We start from the raw sequence: 15,067 nt of genomic DNA, 5'->3' as shown, positions 1-15,067 counted from the left end.
AAAAGAGAGACGGAAACAAGGTGGAAGGTTTGAGAGATGGATGAGAAGACGGCGAAGAAGACAAGTAGCCTTAAATTGAAAGAACCCGAAATTGGAATTCTCCTGCCAAAGTTGAACGTCGCTGCCCTCGGGGGGTTGTTCCGAAGGCGAAAAGGTCTGCCTCGATTCACCACCATCCTTCTCCTCTTACCATCACCCACCCCTCGTCTATATCCCCGTTAAAGAAAGTGTACGAACGAAGTATACGAGTGAGAAAGAAATAACGAGAGAGAGAGAGAGAGAGAAAGAGAGAGAGAGAGAGAGAGAGTGAGAGTGAGTGAGAAAGAGAGAGAGAGAGAGAGAAAGATCCCTGGTAACATAAATTCGTGGATGTTTATACGGAAATTACGAAGGTAGCTTTCGACGATAGGGGAAGTACGTACGTGAGAGTCCCGATCGACTGTTGAAAATTTAACGTTGACGAACCGAATACGATGATTTATCCCACCCTACTTGTGTAAACATTATCAACGAGGTGTATTCCTCATCTGAGCTATATGACGTCTCGTATTCTCGATGAAATTCGAATCGATCTTTCGAATTTGTGGCTTCGTTCCTGGCAATCAAGGACCTTCAATGAAATTCAAATGGATTTCTCTTATCGTTCTGTATGTACGTATGTCTCTCTCTCTCTCTCTCTCTCTCTCTCTCTTTTTCTCTTTATTTTATTAAGAGATATATTGAATTTCTATTTAATATAAATTTTGTGATCGATTACGTAAATAAATTTATATCTTCAATTATTATCCTAATTACGAATAATGAATTTATTAACGTAATTAGCCGTTAATGAGAGACAAACATAACAACCCCGATCCTCGATGATATTTTTTTTCTGCCATATTGCACAAACCTCTCGTTACTTTCCACGGAATGGTGAACGGTATTGAATGGAGTTACCCTCGACCATCGACGGAGTGAAATTCCGTAAAAGGTGGTTGTTTCCCTCTCTCTCTCTCTCTCTCTCTCTCTCTCTCTCTCTCTCTTTCTCTCTGTCTCTCTTGTCGCACGCTCCACTGGTAATCCTATCGATTTATAGAGGACTTTAAGCCGATTATTCGACCACTGTATTATAATCGGGAACGATCATTAGCCAACATAATCATACAACTTCGAGCTATTTACGATCGACGAGCGCATGCATTTTACCTCGCCTTGTTATTGCATACCGACGAAGTCCTCTTTATCCTCTTGTATTACGTCAAATGGCCAATCCCTACACGCGATTCTAATATTCCTTTTGTTCTGTAAATCCGATAGAATTTGTAAAAATAATGGAAGAAAAAAAGAAAGAAAAAGAAAAAATAATATTTCGTATTATTAATCTCGAAATAATTTAATCGTTTCGTTTTTCCGACAATCCTTAATTATTGCGTATATCTGTCTTTGTAAGATTGAAAAAAAGAAGAAATAAAATAAAGAAAAATAAAAAGAAGAAAAAAGATAAATAACATACCATATTATTAATCTCAAAATAATTTAATCGTTTTGTATTATTAATTATTAATTGTGACACACCGGCTTATAAGATTAAAAAAAAAAAAAAAGGAAAAAAAAATAAGAAAAAGAGGTTCATAAATTTTGAATTCAATAAAACGGATCCGACCCCTCCGACAATTGTTTCGTGGCAACTCCTGGTCCTAGCCCAATTCTTACCACCCTGCCTCCACCCACCCCCACTCTCCCCTACCTTAACTGAGAAAGATCAAAATGAAAAGAAATAAGAGAATGTAAGAAGAAGAGAATTGTTCCGCAACGAGACTTTCTAAGTTCGTACCTTCGAAGAATAAGGGCCGAGATGGTAGGCCCTTTTGTTTAAAGTGATAAATGCGAAGCGACGGCCGTGCTCGACCTTACGCATAAAATAAAGCGCTAAAGTATTAAGTAGGGCTTACGAGCGAGAGTCATAACGATTCACCCCTCTTGAGTCAAGTGCCACCATCGGCTCTCTCTCTCTCTCTCTCTAACTCACTCACTCACTCGATCTCACGATACGAAAAGCACTTTCAACAGGGGAGAGAGAGAGTTGTTCGGTGACAACGAGGAGAAGAAAACTTTTGTTCGTCGCTTACCAGGTGTCCTTCGACTCACCCATACGCAACATTTTTCTTTTCCATGCTCCCTCAACCCTCTGCCTCCCGTTTCTTTCTTTCTTTCTATCTTTCTTTTTTCTTTTCTTTTTTTTCTTGACGAATTTCCCAGACAAGAGTCATCTAGCCACCCTACGTTTGATTCTCTTAATTCTTTCTTTTTCATTCTTTTTTTTACTCTCTCTCTCTCTCTCTCTCTCCCTCTACTACCCTCCCATCCTCGATCGTTCCATTCGACAATCATTTTATTTCTAAAAAAAAAAAAAAAAAAAAGTGTACAGTATCAACCAACGTTGTCGCCTTTTTCTAAATCAATAAAACGACGACGAGTTCTCTCTTATTTAGAATAATTCCTATAACCTCTCCCCCTCCATTCCTACCCCTCCCTTCGTCGTCGCGTCCCAGCCCAACTCCGAGAGTCGCAACGAAAACTCGTTCTCCAACACGTACAGGGCCAAGCTCGTAATCAATGTACGGTAGTTATACGTAGTTAACAAGTCGTCGAAATATCTAGTAGAATGTTAAAAGTGGACTCGTAACGTATTTCAAAAGTTTTAGTCGCGTATAACTGGGGAGGTGAGAGGCGTGGGTGCATACACATACACAGACGTACAGACAAATATAAACAGAGAAAGAGTTAGTAGACGTTAAAAGTACTATTCATATATATACGAGCCATTATCGAATTGTCGTCATTGTCGTCGTCGTCGAATAATCTCGAAAACTTGTTCGAACGAGAACTTTTCCTTCTCCTCTCTCGCGAATATCACCAAACGAGAAAGGACTTCTCGACTATATAATACTTTTGGGAAAAGCCATGCGTGACGACATAACAGAAATAACGTTGACGATAGTAGAGGTGACGATAGCGATGGTACGCTCGAAGAGAAAGAGGGGTGAGAAGGAGGAGAGAGGTTAGGTGGGGTGGCAAAGAATAGGGGTGAGGAGAGGGGTCGTTGGAGACGTGTTTCAGGGGCAGAAGCATTTAGGCGCAGCGCTCGAGGCAACCCCACAGTCGCCAGAAACTGAGTGCCGGAGCAATTATAAGCAACGCCGGAAGTCACCGTTCTCCAGCCCCACCCTATCTCCCACACCTCTCATCCCCCTTCCACATTTTCTCTCTCTTTCTCTGTCTCTATCTATCTATCTTCCTCTCTCTCTCTCTCTCTCTTTCTCTTTCTCTTTCTAGCTCTCTCTGTCTCTCTTTTCGTTCGTTCGTTCGTTCCTTTCCACCCACGCAGCAAGCACTAGGAACGGCCTTGTTCCTCTCAACCATCCTCGACGATCACCTCTCTCTCTCTCTCTCTCTCTCTCTCTCTCTCTCTCTCTCTCAGTCACTACCACCCACGTACCACCCTCACGTAATCCCTCTCGTAACCTTCTACCTTCATGCCCGACGGGTATTTTGTCACCGTCGTAATTATATTTCTCCCTTCAGCCAGCCGATTTTCCGACAGTTCGCCGAGCGAAAATATCAATACTATCCGTTTAACTCCGACGGCAACGATTCTAAACGTACTAGAAAAATTCTCGATAATAATCTTAGTTGTTTTCTTCTTGTTTTATTTTTTGATACAATTTACTCATTCTTTCTTAAGATCACATACACACAGGTATACATACGCGTACGTAAATCTACTTTGTCGTTTGTTATTAATATACTTTTGATAACACTTTTCTTTTTTCTTTTTTTTTTCATCGTTAAATCTCAAATCAAGTTAGAACGATTACAATAGATACTTAGATACTCGAATGAGTTTATTATATATCCAAAGACAAATGAAACTTTAAGGAATAAAACTTAAACAGATATATTAACTTTTTCGTTATCCTTGAATTTTATGTTACGATTGGTAATCACTATAAGTGTGACAAAACAAATAAACTAAACCAATCTAAGAAGATAAGTACGTAAGTAAGTAAGTAAGTAAGTAAGTAAGATACTCACGTTCTCGACTGTAGGACTTGGCAAAGTCCACTGAATCGACGAGGAAGTTGCAGCCGCAGCACTGGCGGGACGTTTCTTGTTTACGAAATCGACCGGTAAACTATACTCGTCGCACAAAGAGACCTGGAAATAGAATGGGAAACGGTATTAAATATCTGCCGTGATAATTTGCGAAACGTAACTATGAGAGAAATGGAGAGAGAGATTGAGAGAGTGACAAATAGAGAATACGTTCATTGAATTTCTATGACTTCAAAGAAGCAGATAGAAATACAAACAGGGATGATCGATTCTAAAAAGGGATCGATTGTATCAAAGACACAGATCAGTAAGACGTCTGACAATGGCGACAGATTTCCTATCAAAGATTCAAGCTCGACCCTATAAAAATAACAACCAAAAAACATCATGTTCACTCCATGGGGTATCTCTAATTACCTGTGTCTTGTCTGGAGCACGCATCGCATAAACGAATAGGGAGAATGATGTATGAAACGAAGAGTACGTAGTTCTATATATATATATATCAGAATAAAAAAAAAAGCAAAAAAGAAAAGGGAGGGCGATCTAAGCCGAAAAACGAAAGGTATTCGATGTCGAGTAAAGCGTGGATTTCTGCCGCTCGACAAATCGCAGAGTAAGCAAAGTCATCCCCATCTCCTCCCCCACCTAGCAACAATATATAAGAGAAGAGTAGCAACGACTGGTCCAGCTCATCAGCGATATTTACTGTCTGTTGGAAAATCGATCTATATCGATGGGTGCCCTCGCGAGAATAGTCAGCAATGGCAATAGCAGGACTATTACCAGGACACTAGGAAGGCCAGGAGTTTGGCACCCTTCTTTCTCTTTACCTAACGACAAAGCTCCTAAACGAGAGAGAAAGAGAGAAAGAGAGAGAAGGGTTTAGAGAGGGAAAGGTTGAGAGAAAAAGAGAGAGAGAGAGAGAGAGAGAGAGAGAGAGAGAGAGAGAGAGAGAGAGAGAGAGAGATAGTCACAGCACGGCCTACCACCTAGGTCCGTGCGTGCATATAAATCGAGACAATCGCGAATCCCCTGAGGGTGGCTTATCGCGCTGCTGGAGCTTGGGAGGCGGGCTAGCAGCATCAGCCAGCTTCGCTCGTTCCTCTACTACTCGGGAAAAGGGACCGGGACTTCCCTGTAACACCAACCCATCTTCGACTCCACGCGGATATATCCAGGGAATGCTGCCGTTTTATTCCCGGAGACCTCGCATGCAAATGGCCCGCGTTTATTGTTGAGCAAAGAGCGCTATATGAATATGTGAAGTGGTAAATGGAAGAAAAAATTCTATATATCGGTAGGGACCTGCCTGGCTTTCAAAGGGATTAAAGAAAAGGGTGGTAATCGAACATTACCGATAATCGAACATCGTTACGAGGATACTCGATTATTCTCTCTCTTTCTCTCTCTCTTTTTCTTTTCTTTCTTTCTCTTTCCCTCTTTTTAACATGTTTCCATTAACGGAGGATTATGATTACTAAAATGTCTTTCTTTCGTTAATATCCACGGAAATGTCTAGACGTCGACGTTAACAAGATAAAGCTTAAAAAATATACTTCCCTGTTCTCGTTGATCACGAAATTGATACTAACAAGTGGTAATACATTTCCTGAACTCGCATGGCTTCGGGCAATCACCTATTGAGACTGAAAGATTCCATTGTTTATCACTGGATGGAGGAAGCCAAATACGAACTAGACCGTCTCGTTCAAGTATATCTTACATTTGACTCAGTCAGTGTAGATCGTCTCGATAGCTAGGTAATTCATTAAATATTAACTTCGTTAACAAAATTAAGGTCGATAAGGATGCTGAAAAAACAGAAACAACAACAAAAAAAAAAAAAAAGAGAGAAAATTCGTCTCTCAACATTCTTATCATCTCCCAAGCTCAACCACAAAAGTACCTCTATCTCGGTGTAATAACGAATATTACGTTCCTCTCTCTTTTTCTTTCCTTTTTCTCAAACACGTTTGCTCCCTAACCCCTTGCTTCCTCATGGCAAACGAAAAAAAGAAAAATAGAAAAAAAAAGAAAAAGCAAAGAAAAAAAAAAAAAAAGGAAAAGTCAACGATGAAGCTAATGTTGGTTGGATTCTGGGTACAACCCTCGAAGGTTGCACGGCAACTCCCGTCCGCATTCCCGTTACGTCCGGCATCTCTCGCGGGTGAGCCGAGATTAAGCGAGAATATTTAGCAAATGTTTCGCATAAATCAAAGCCGGCGCAATATGTTCTGAGTTTCGTGCGAGGCTATGTAAATTCATGGTAATACCAGTGGCCACCCCGCGGAGAGAGGAGTTTCGATTGGTGGAAGAGGTTCTAACGGGGGTGGGGGAAGAGACGTGGTCGACGAGTGAGATTGAAAGAGAGAGACAGCCGATGAATGAGAGTTAGAGAGTTAGAGACAGAAAGATAGAGATAGAGAAAGAGAAGGGGACACGGGGAAAGAGAGAAAGAGAGCGAGAGAGAGAGAGAGAGAGAGAGAGAGAGAAAAGGAAGGAAGAAGCAGTAGGAAAAGCTCAGAGCGAGGGTGGCAAAGCGCGTATTTCATGAACCCCTAAAGCAGCTCTGAGCATTGCTGCAACCGCCACAATCCCATTCATTCTCTTTATGGGCTCCCAAGTATTCGGGCACCGGGCTTGAATAAATCGGAAATTTGCCCATGGGGTAGGGCCGACCGATTCTGCTCTTTACGATTTAACTATGACTTTCGAGCTGGTCATCTTTATCAATACACCGAATGAAATATTCTTTTCTTTTCTTTTTTTTTTGTTTTTTACTTTTTTTTGTTTTTGTTTCTTTTCTTCCTGTCGCGATATATATATATATATATATATATATATATATATATATATATATTACGATCTTGCTCGATCAAGTTAAAAAGAATATTAATAACAAAGAATAATAAGAAAATGTTTTTTAAATGATATTATTTCAAGGATTTTGATATTATATATATATATATATATATATATATATATATATATATATATATATATATATATATATATATATGTATCAATGCTCAGAATAGATTTACTAATGTAATCCTTTAAACAAAGTTTCAAATTGCTTTGACGACTAGAAACAGACGAAACTATTCAACGAAGATACAGTCGTTCGACCGTGCAAACAGATCGATCACGATGACATAATTAACCCTAACTTGGTCTTGAATAGGTAAAGGGTCCCAACGACCGAGTAGAATATCTAAATGGTTGTCAGTAAACTGTAAACCTAACGTTACGATAGATAGGGAAAGGGAGAAAGAGAATCTACATTTGAATTAACAAGGACTTTAACTCTATGTACAATATCGTGTTGTTAAATCCTCCGTAGATCACTTCGATTCATGGTACCACAAAACATTTCCATAATCGTATCGGCGAGGAATAAATTATTCGACCCGTAACGTTAACGGGTAATTTCATAATATATGTATATGTATATATATATATATATATATATATATATATATATATATATTATTCGAATAATGATAATAATCATATAAAATTCGTCTAATCAGTACGAATATCGATGACATATATATACGAGTAATCTTCGAATTGAGAGAGAGATGGTGGAAGGGAGGAAAAAAAGGGAACGAAAGATTTATTATAATTTGGATGATTCATCCCATCACATAGATAGAAATACGAATCGATTCTTTCATTATAGATGTCCATTAGGTAACTTGACACGGTACAACGACGAAAGAAAAGATGAACGAGTAATCGTCCAATGCTAACCCCGATGGATACTTACATAGACACACACACACACGCACACACGTTTTCAAAGAAATCTCAAGAGTCTTATATCTTCCACTAATAAAAAAAAAAAGGTCTAACTTTTCCATTAACCGTTCACCATGGTCAGCCAAGATTTATCAAGATCCATAGATCTTTGTTAAAAGTCTAACGAAAATAAAAATACCAACGATGAACGTAGCGAGAAATCAAAGAGAAGGACTAACCATGATCAATGATACCTATAGATGTATAGAAGAAAACAAAAAAGAAAAAAAAAAGAACGAACGAGTTCAAAACCAAGTCGACAAAGAATCCTTAGGGACTAGAAATCCTTAGGGACTCGACATTCTCCCTATCTTTTTCTACTTAGACTAGTTGCACGTACTACGAAGAACAAATACCAACGTTAAATTTTCACGAAAGGATTCTTGGCAGAACACGAGAGAGAACTTATCCAAGAACCAAAGGCTATTCAACATCGTTTTCCAAAATCACCCTACCCTCGAAAAGGTCCTACCCTCGAACGTACCTTTCGTTCGATCTTTGACAAAGGATCCACATACTACCACCAGCCAACAATCGATTTTTGTTAAATCGTTCACCTCGTTTGTTCTCATTCGTTACGTTAGATCGACTGCACCGTTAGATCTAATTAAGAAGATGGTTTTTAGAAACGGAGTTTTCAAAACGAAAGTTTTCAGAACGGAATGACTCAATTATTATGTATTTCTCTTATTTCAATATTGTATTGAATATATTTTGTTATTAATCGATGGTAAATATTTGATCGGACAAGTTATCAGCACGTATGTAGAATATCTTAATCAATATTTATAATAAGATATCAGTAAATAATAATATAATTGGTTGAGTATAAATAATCAAGTATCGCGTGTTCGCATATAGGTTCGTTAGAAATACGGACCAGATATCTATTCGTAAAGTATTGATCGAATTATTGCATTTAGAAATATTTTAATTAAATGTTCTAATTAAATTGGTATTACTATTAGTCGATGTAACATTAAATCAATCATGTATAATTACTTCAACAAGTATCGATTGAAAATGTTAAAAAATATTATCCAATTGAAAAATTTCACAGCCGACATTTTGTATCGAATTGATTAACTAAATATAAAAATCTTCAAGAAAAAAAGAAAAATAAAGAAATAAATCGATGTGTTCTTCAAGATTTGTTCGAAAGAATAACGACCAACGTTATTGTCTCGACTAAAATCCCCCAAACAACTGCGAGTCCGTCCATTACAAAAAAAAAAGTGAAATCTGATGATCGATTTCTATTTCGTTTTAACGAAAGAATAAACTTTCGCCGATAATGTATCGGAAAAGAAAAAAGAAAAAAAGAAAGAAAGAAAACTCATAGATAAGTCGATAGGTAGTTCCTTTTTACAAGAAGTAACAAAGAATCGAAAGGGACACTGTGATTTCAAGATACGAGGAACAGGACAGACCATTTCGTCTTCATTTAAACTGGTCCGTCGTCTTATGGCCCTTCCATTGCGCTATCCTTTGGTCCTTTTCCTTTTCTTGGATCCTCCAAGAGAATCGTTGCTTGGGAAGGAACACGCGGGCCTTTTTGCCATGTTTCAAGCCCTTTGTGTGGGTTGCGAAGGGTCGTTCAAAGAGAAGGAGATTCGAAGTCACCAGAGTACGTTTCCGTTGCTACTCGTAAGAAAAAGAGAGAGAGAGAAGATGGACGAAGGGTCTACCCAAGCTGTTCCTAATCGTCTGTTCTCCTTAAAGCTAAGTCCATCCTTCTTCCAAGCATTCCCACCCCATCTCACCCCTTCTGTCCTCCTCAACCTCTTCTCTTTGCCCTTCATCCATCTGGAATTTCGTAAAGAGCCTACCTACTCGACGAACATCTTCCAGTCAGTCTCGTCATCATCGAAAGTTCGACCGACCGAACGGAAGGTAGTCCGCCATATTTCAAATTGATGTTTCCGTTCGATGCTCAATTATATCAAAAGTACCCCAACCATTAAGGACTATGGTTTAACAAATTTCGAACTATGAACGAAACCGGGCACTTTACTTTCTACGGTGTACAAAAGTTTATCCCGTCGTCGTTTATTAGATCGTAAAACTTAATAAATAATTCTTCACTCATCCATCCCTCTCTTTTCTTCCTCCTCCTCCTCCTCCTCTTCCTCTTTCTCCCGCCGTAATAAAATTATCTCTCTGCGAAACTTTGCAATGAAAAAAGAAGAAGAAAAAGAAAAAAAAAAAAAAAGAGAAAGAAAGAAAGGAAGATTCCAGAGAAATCTATCGAACTCTCGTTAAATGAAATATTCTAGATACCATCACGAAGTCAAGAATTCAAAGAGCTTATAACAGGAGAAACGTGCTTGAGGGTAAGTTTGAGGGTGAGGGAAAAATGACTATTAGTAAGATAGTCTAAATCATCTCGCGATAATCTTAGATGCCCTGCAGGGCGCAACGTAGGGAAGACCTTCTTGCCGAGGCATAGTATAGTGCGGAAAAGGGTTGCAACTACATGGATGTAAAGCTTGGTAACACTACTGACACATCTTTCGAAAACTACACATTCTACGTATTACACATACATGTATATGTATGTATGTATGTATGTATATATGTATGAATTATACGTGCTTCAGAGAGAACCCTCGGCAAAGCCTTCCGTAGGCAGTAGTCAGAGAAACGCCGTGATTGTTCCACCCGGTTTCTCTATTGGGATAAACGTCTTCCACTCTCGTTCTCCTTTCTCCTCTTATCACCCCCTTATCCTATGACGGAAAGGTTCCTCTCCAGCGTTGGTCGTTCGCGGAAGCGGAACCCCCTATTGCCTAAGGGGCTGCTAATTGATTTTAGAAGTTCCTCCTTCGGGGCAACTCTCTCCCTCTCCTTTTCCTCGTCTTTTCCTTCTCTACCTCTTCTTCCTCTACACCCTTCCATTCCATTTTAGCCTACCATCATTTCTCTCTCTCTCTCTCTCTCTCTCTCTCTCTCTCTTTCTCTCTTTGGTTGAGCACCCTTCTCTTGGAAGCTTTCAGAAAATACGACGAGGTTACTATACTTACGACTATGTAAGAGCGGCTCCAAAATCATTCTATGTATCGTCTTCGAAATATTCTTCAAGAAGAAGGAGAAGAAGGAGAGAAAGTGGAAGAAGAAGAAGAAGACTGATTCTCGACCACCCTTTGTTTCTCGTTAAACAAGAGGGAGTCAATCTTTCTCAACATAGACCATTTAGTATCTTACCCGCTAAACTAAACCCTACTGAAACTGAAAACAAAGTATAACTTTTCGGTTAACTTTGGTTAACGAGGACGTCATCGTTGAATTATCTTGTCAATCTCTCTCTCTCTCTCTCTCTCTCTCTCTCTCTCTCTCTCTCTTTCCTTTTCTCGTTCTGATAGCGTTTAACGTTTGCCTTGGACCAGAGAATCAAGAAGACCCCAATGATGAAATCCATATTTTCTCCTCGAATGCTTCCTGTTTTATAAGTGTATACACAACGATTATACACTCTTGGTAAGAACAAGTGGAAAGATAACAACTGAGAGATAATTATCGCATTCTCTCTCTCTCTTTCTATCTCTACCAATCTATCTAACGACGTCTGTCGATCGTTAACTCTCAAGTCTTTCAAGTCAATATCACTTGGTTTAACGATGATACAAGATGAACGTTATGCAAGACTTATAAAAGACCAAGTATCGTGTCATGGAAACGGTAACAAGACTTTCAAGCCTTAGGGAGCGTCTGTTATGAGGAACCATGAACTTGCTTTACTTGCTTCCTTGTTTCCTTGCTTGCTTGCTTGCTTGCTTGCTTACTTGCTTGCTTCAAGCATAAAAGAGGAATGGAAAGGGTCGTAGCTGCTTGTCAGTCGTAATCAGTGCTACTGCAACAATGCGTCTCATAGTGTTGAAACGCTTTCTCCCTTTCTCTGTCTTTCACCCTTTCCCTTTCTCTTTTACTTCTCCCTCTTTCTCTCTCTTTCTCTCTTTCTCTCTCTTTCTGTGTCTGTCTGTCTTTCTCTCCTTCTTCATCGTCAGACATACCTAGCCCATTCACATTCATCTTTTCTAGGACCGTCTCCTGTTTTCCCGTCACGTTCAAACATTCGAATCGTCACACAATAAGCTTCCGGTTTATTAAAATCTGTCTCTGTCTGTCTGTCTGTCTGTCTGTCTGTCTGTCTATCTCTCTCTCTCTCTTTCTTTCTCTATCTGTTTCTGTGTATGTCTCTGTCTCTTTGTCTAAACTGCACAGAAAAGTGGAGTTGCTTCGATTCACCATCCCTTCGATGATCCTACATTTTAGTATTCTTCCACGATCGTCCATTAAAAGTGGGAGAGAGAAAGAGCCGGACGAGAACAACGAGATATCCAATCTCGATGTTAACGATGTCGGTGGTATTCAAACCGACGTTTTCCGAAGGGCTACGTGATTTTTCGTGCGACGAAGATTTAATAGGAATATAACGGAATGGGGGATGTAAAAATACAGGGTCGTCACGTTCGTTCGATTTCTCTTATGTTGAGTAGATATATATATATATATATATATATATATATGCATATACATATACATATCTATAAAATTCTTTTTTCCCTTTCTCTGCCGATCTCTTTTTCGTAAGTAAAAAAAAAAAAAGAAGAAAATAAAAAACTTGAAATGCAAATAAGATGCTACTTTCTTAATAAAAAAAAAAAAAAAAATAGAAAGAAAGAAAAAAAATGTATCTCCAGAATAGATCTTGAAATTTCTTTTATTATCTGCTACTTTACGCTCGAACGAACATGCAAATCCAACCCTTCTCGATCGTTTCGAAAGGAACATTAAAAACGTTCTAAGGAAACCAATGTCGTTAATATCCCGCGGTACATTTAATTCGACTTCGTATCCGGTAGTTTATAAAACGGAAAAATAAAAAAATAAAAAAATAAAAAAGAAATAAAAAAGGAAATGACATCGAAGAAATCGGAAGGAAAGAAACGAAAGAGGTAAGTATATAAGATTGAACTTTATTCTCCAAGAAAATGAATTAATACTTAGATAACTAACTTAGATGATTAGATTTTATTTAATCTAATTTAACGATTACTTTTATTTTGATTCATTGAAGTTTAAATCAAAGAGAACTAGGACGACCAATTACTTCGAAGGTACTTGATCAACGAAGAAGAACTAATTGTAGCGTGAAATAGTAGTAAGAACAATGTAGAGAATCTATATAATTTGTCGATTATTCCTCTAAAAAAAGAAAGAAAGAAAGAAAGAAAGGAAACAGAGAAAGAAAGAAAAGGAAGGAAGGAAGGAAGGAAGGAAGGAAGGAAGGAAGGAGGGAGAGAGAGAGAGAGAGAGAGAGACAGAGAAAAAAGACGAGAAAAAGAAATCCGAGAAAACTCTCAAGGGCTTTGTCATCGGTAGGTCGTAAATCCCAGCATTACGTAATTAATGTGACAAACTCGTTAATTAATTTGTAATGTTCCCAAACCTTCGAATTTAGCGGAAGGTAACAATAGCTACGAATTAAACGTTGACACATTTAACTACGAACGTATTTCTAACGAACCTAGCGCAAACAATCGTTGTCGCATAGGTATGTATTTAATAAATGGAATTTAATTTGGAAATTCGAAATATATTGTAATACAATCAATTGTTTAATTAATTAATTAATTTATTTGTTTGTTTGTTTGTTTATTTATATTTCTTTTTTTCCTTCCTCTTCATACCCCCCTCCAAAACCATCCCTCCAGAAAAAAAAAGAACGAGAAAATACGACAGGATTAGGGTGACATCACGGATTATGACGATACTTCCTATTCGTTTTCCCGTTTTAAGAGACCAATTTGGGATCTGCAAGTATGACAAATTGTATCCAACCGAGGCAAGCAGAGAGAGAAAGAGAAAGAGAGAGAGAGAGAGAGAGAGAGATAGAGAGAGAGAGAGATAGAGGGGGCTTTTTGGACTTGCGAAATTACGTAGGATCTTCCGAAGGATTATGCGCAAACGAGTGTTATATTTTATTCGTGGCTCGACGGGCAACGAGTTGCCAGAAACATCTGGAAAGTATTTCTCTCATCGCGTCGGAGTACGACACGAACGACCTGTCCTCCCGAGAGTTTTTCGAGAAAAAAAATTCTCTCTTCCTCCTACCCTTCAAATTATATCCAAGGTCGAAAAAAATTCGCGTAAAAAAATTAACCCGAGTGTAATCCGAAAACATGAAGGAAAAGAAGAAGAATAAAAAGAGAGAAAAAGAAAAACAAAGACAAAAAAGAAAGAGATAATCGAGAAACAATCGATCGATAAAATCGACTGAACAATAAACAATTATCTCCTGCTGCATCAATCTCTATAAAAATAATCGTTAACATTGACAAAAACTACGATGCGTCAGAAACGCTGTATAGAAAATTTGTTGTTATCGCTGTTGTTGTTGTTGTTGTTGTTGTTGTTATTGTTACTGCAAGTCTTCCGCAACGTTGGGTTGAGATTTGTATCTGGTTGGGTACACAATCGCCGGATTTGGTGAATGTCCGACGATGGTCGAACAAATCCCTCGATTTAACGTTTCCCTCGACTTTCGCTCTGTACCACCCTTCTACCCCCCTCCTCCTCCTCCTCTTTTCACCTCGCTGTCACCCTATTCTCCCGTTTTCCCTCTTTTACCCGCGGATCCCTCTCCATCCAATTCACCTTGCCACCCTAGGAAAAACACGAAACAACGCCGGTTTTCCACGGCTGGACAGCCGTCACGTTGTCGCCGTCGTAACGCACGTGCATAATTAACGGGGACGTGACGTTCCTGCCGATTGATAAATTTTGACGTACGCCGCCGCAAACGACACCGATCCACCCTCAAACAAGATTCGGTCTTAACGATCACGCGTGTTCTCGTTTCAACGACCCGATCAGGAACTTTCCGAAAGCAAAAGCCGCAATGGGAACAGCCTAACACGCCTATCCTGCGGTTTACCGATCATTTCGATTCGTGTATTTCGAAAGCTCGACCCTCTTTCTCTCTGTCTCTGTCTCTCTCCCACTCTGTTTAACTTTCTATCGCTTTGTCATTGTCTCTAAAGTTTCGAATAACACGCCAGTAATAAGAGTCAATGTATGGTCGGACATTACATCGACGCGACGTATCAAAATTGTTTAGGTTGAGACGACTGCGTGCGATCAGGAAAAAATCAATGAAGGA

The 15,067-nt window shown here is 38.9% G+C and overlaps 1 protein-coding gene across 2 annotated transcripts in view; it reads right to left on the bottom strand.

Annotated features, from left to right (window-relative positions):
- Positions 1–15,067, bottom strand: part of LOC122630731 — a 169,369-nt gene that overhangs the window by 35,694 nt on the left and 118,608 nt on the right. For both annotated transcript variants that reach the window (XM_043815546.1, XM_043815547.1), the window contains exon 3: positions 4,078–4,200. In XM_043815546.1, coding sequence (XP_043671481.1) covers positions 4,078–4,200 — 123 coding nt within the window. The remainder of the gene's footprint in view (positions 1–4,077; positions 4,201–15,067) is intronic.

The sequence above is a fragment of the Vespula pensylvanica genome, chromosome 7, assembly GCF_014466175.1.
Source record: "Vespula pensylvanica isolate Volc-1 chromosome 7, ASM1446617v1, whole genome shotgun sequence".
In the NCBI taxonomy this organism is placed as follows: domain Eukaryota; kingdom Metazoa; phylum Arthropoda; class Insecta; order Hymenoptera; family Vespidae; genus Vespula; species Vespula pensylvanica.
This window is presented reverse-complemented; position numbering and strand designations above follow the sequence as displayed.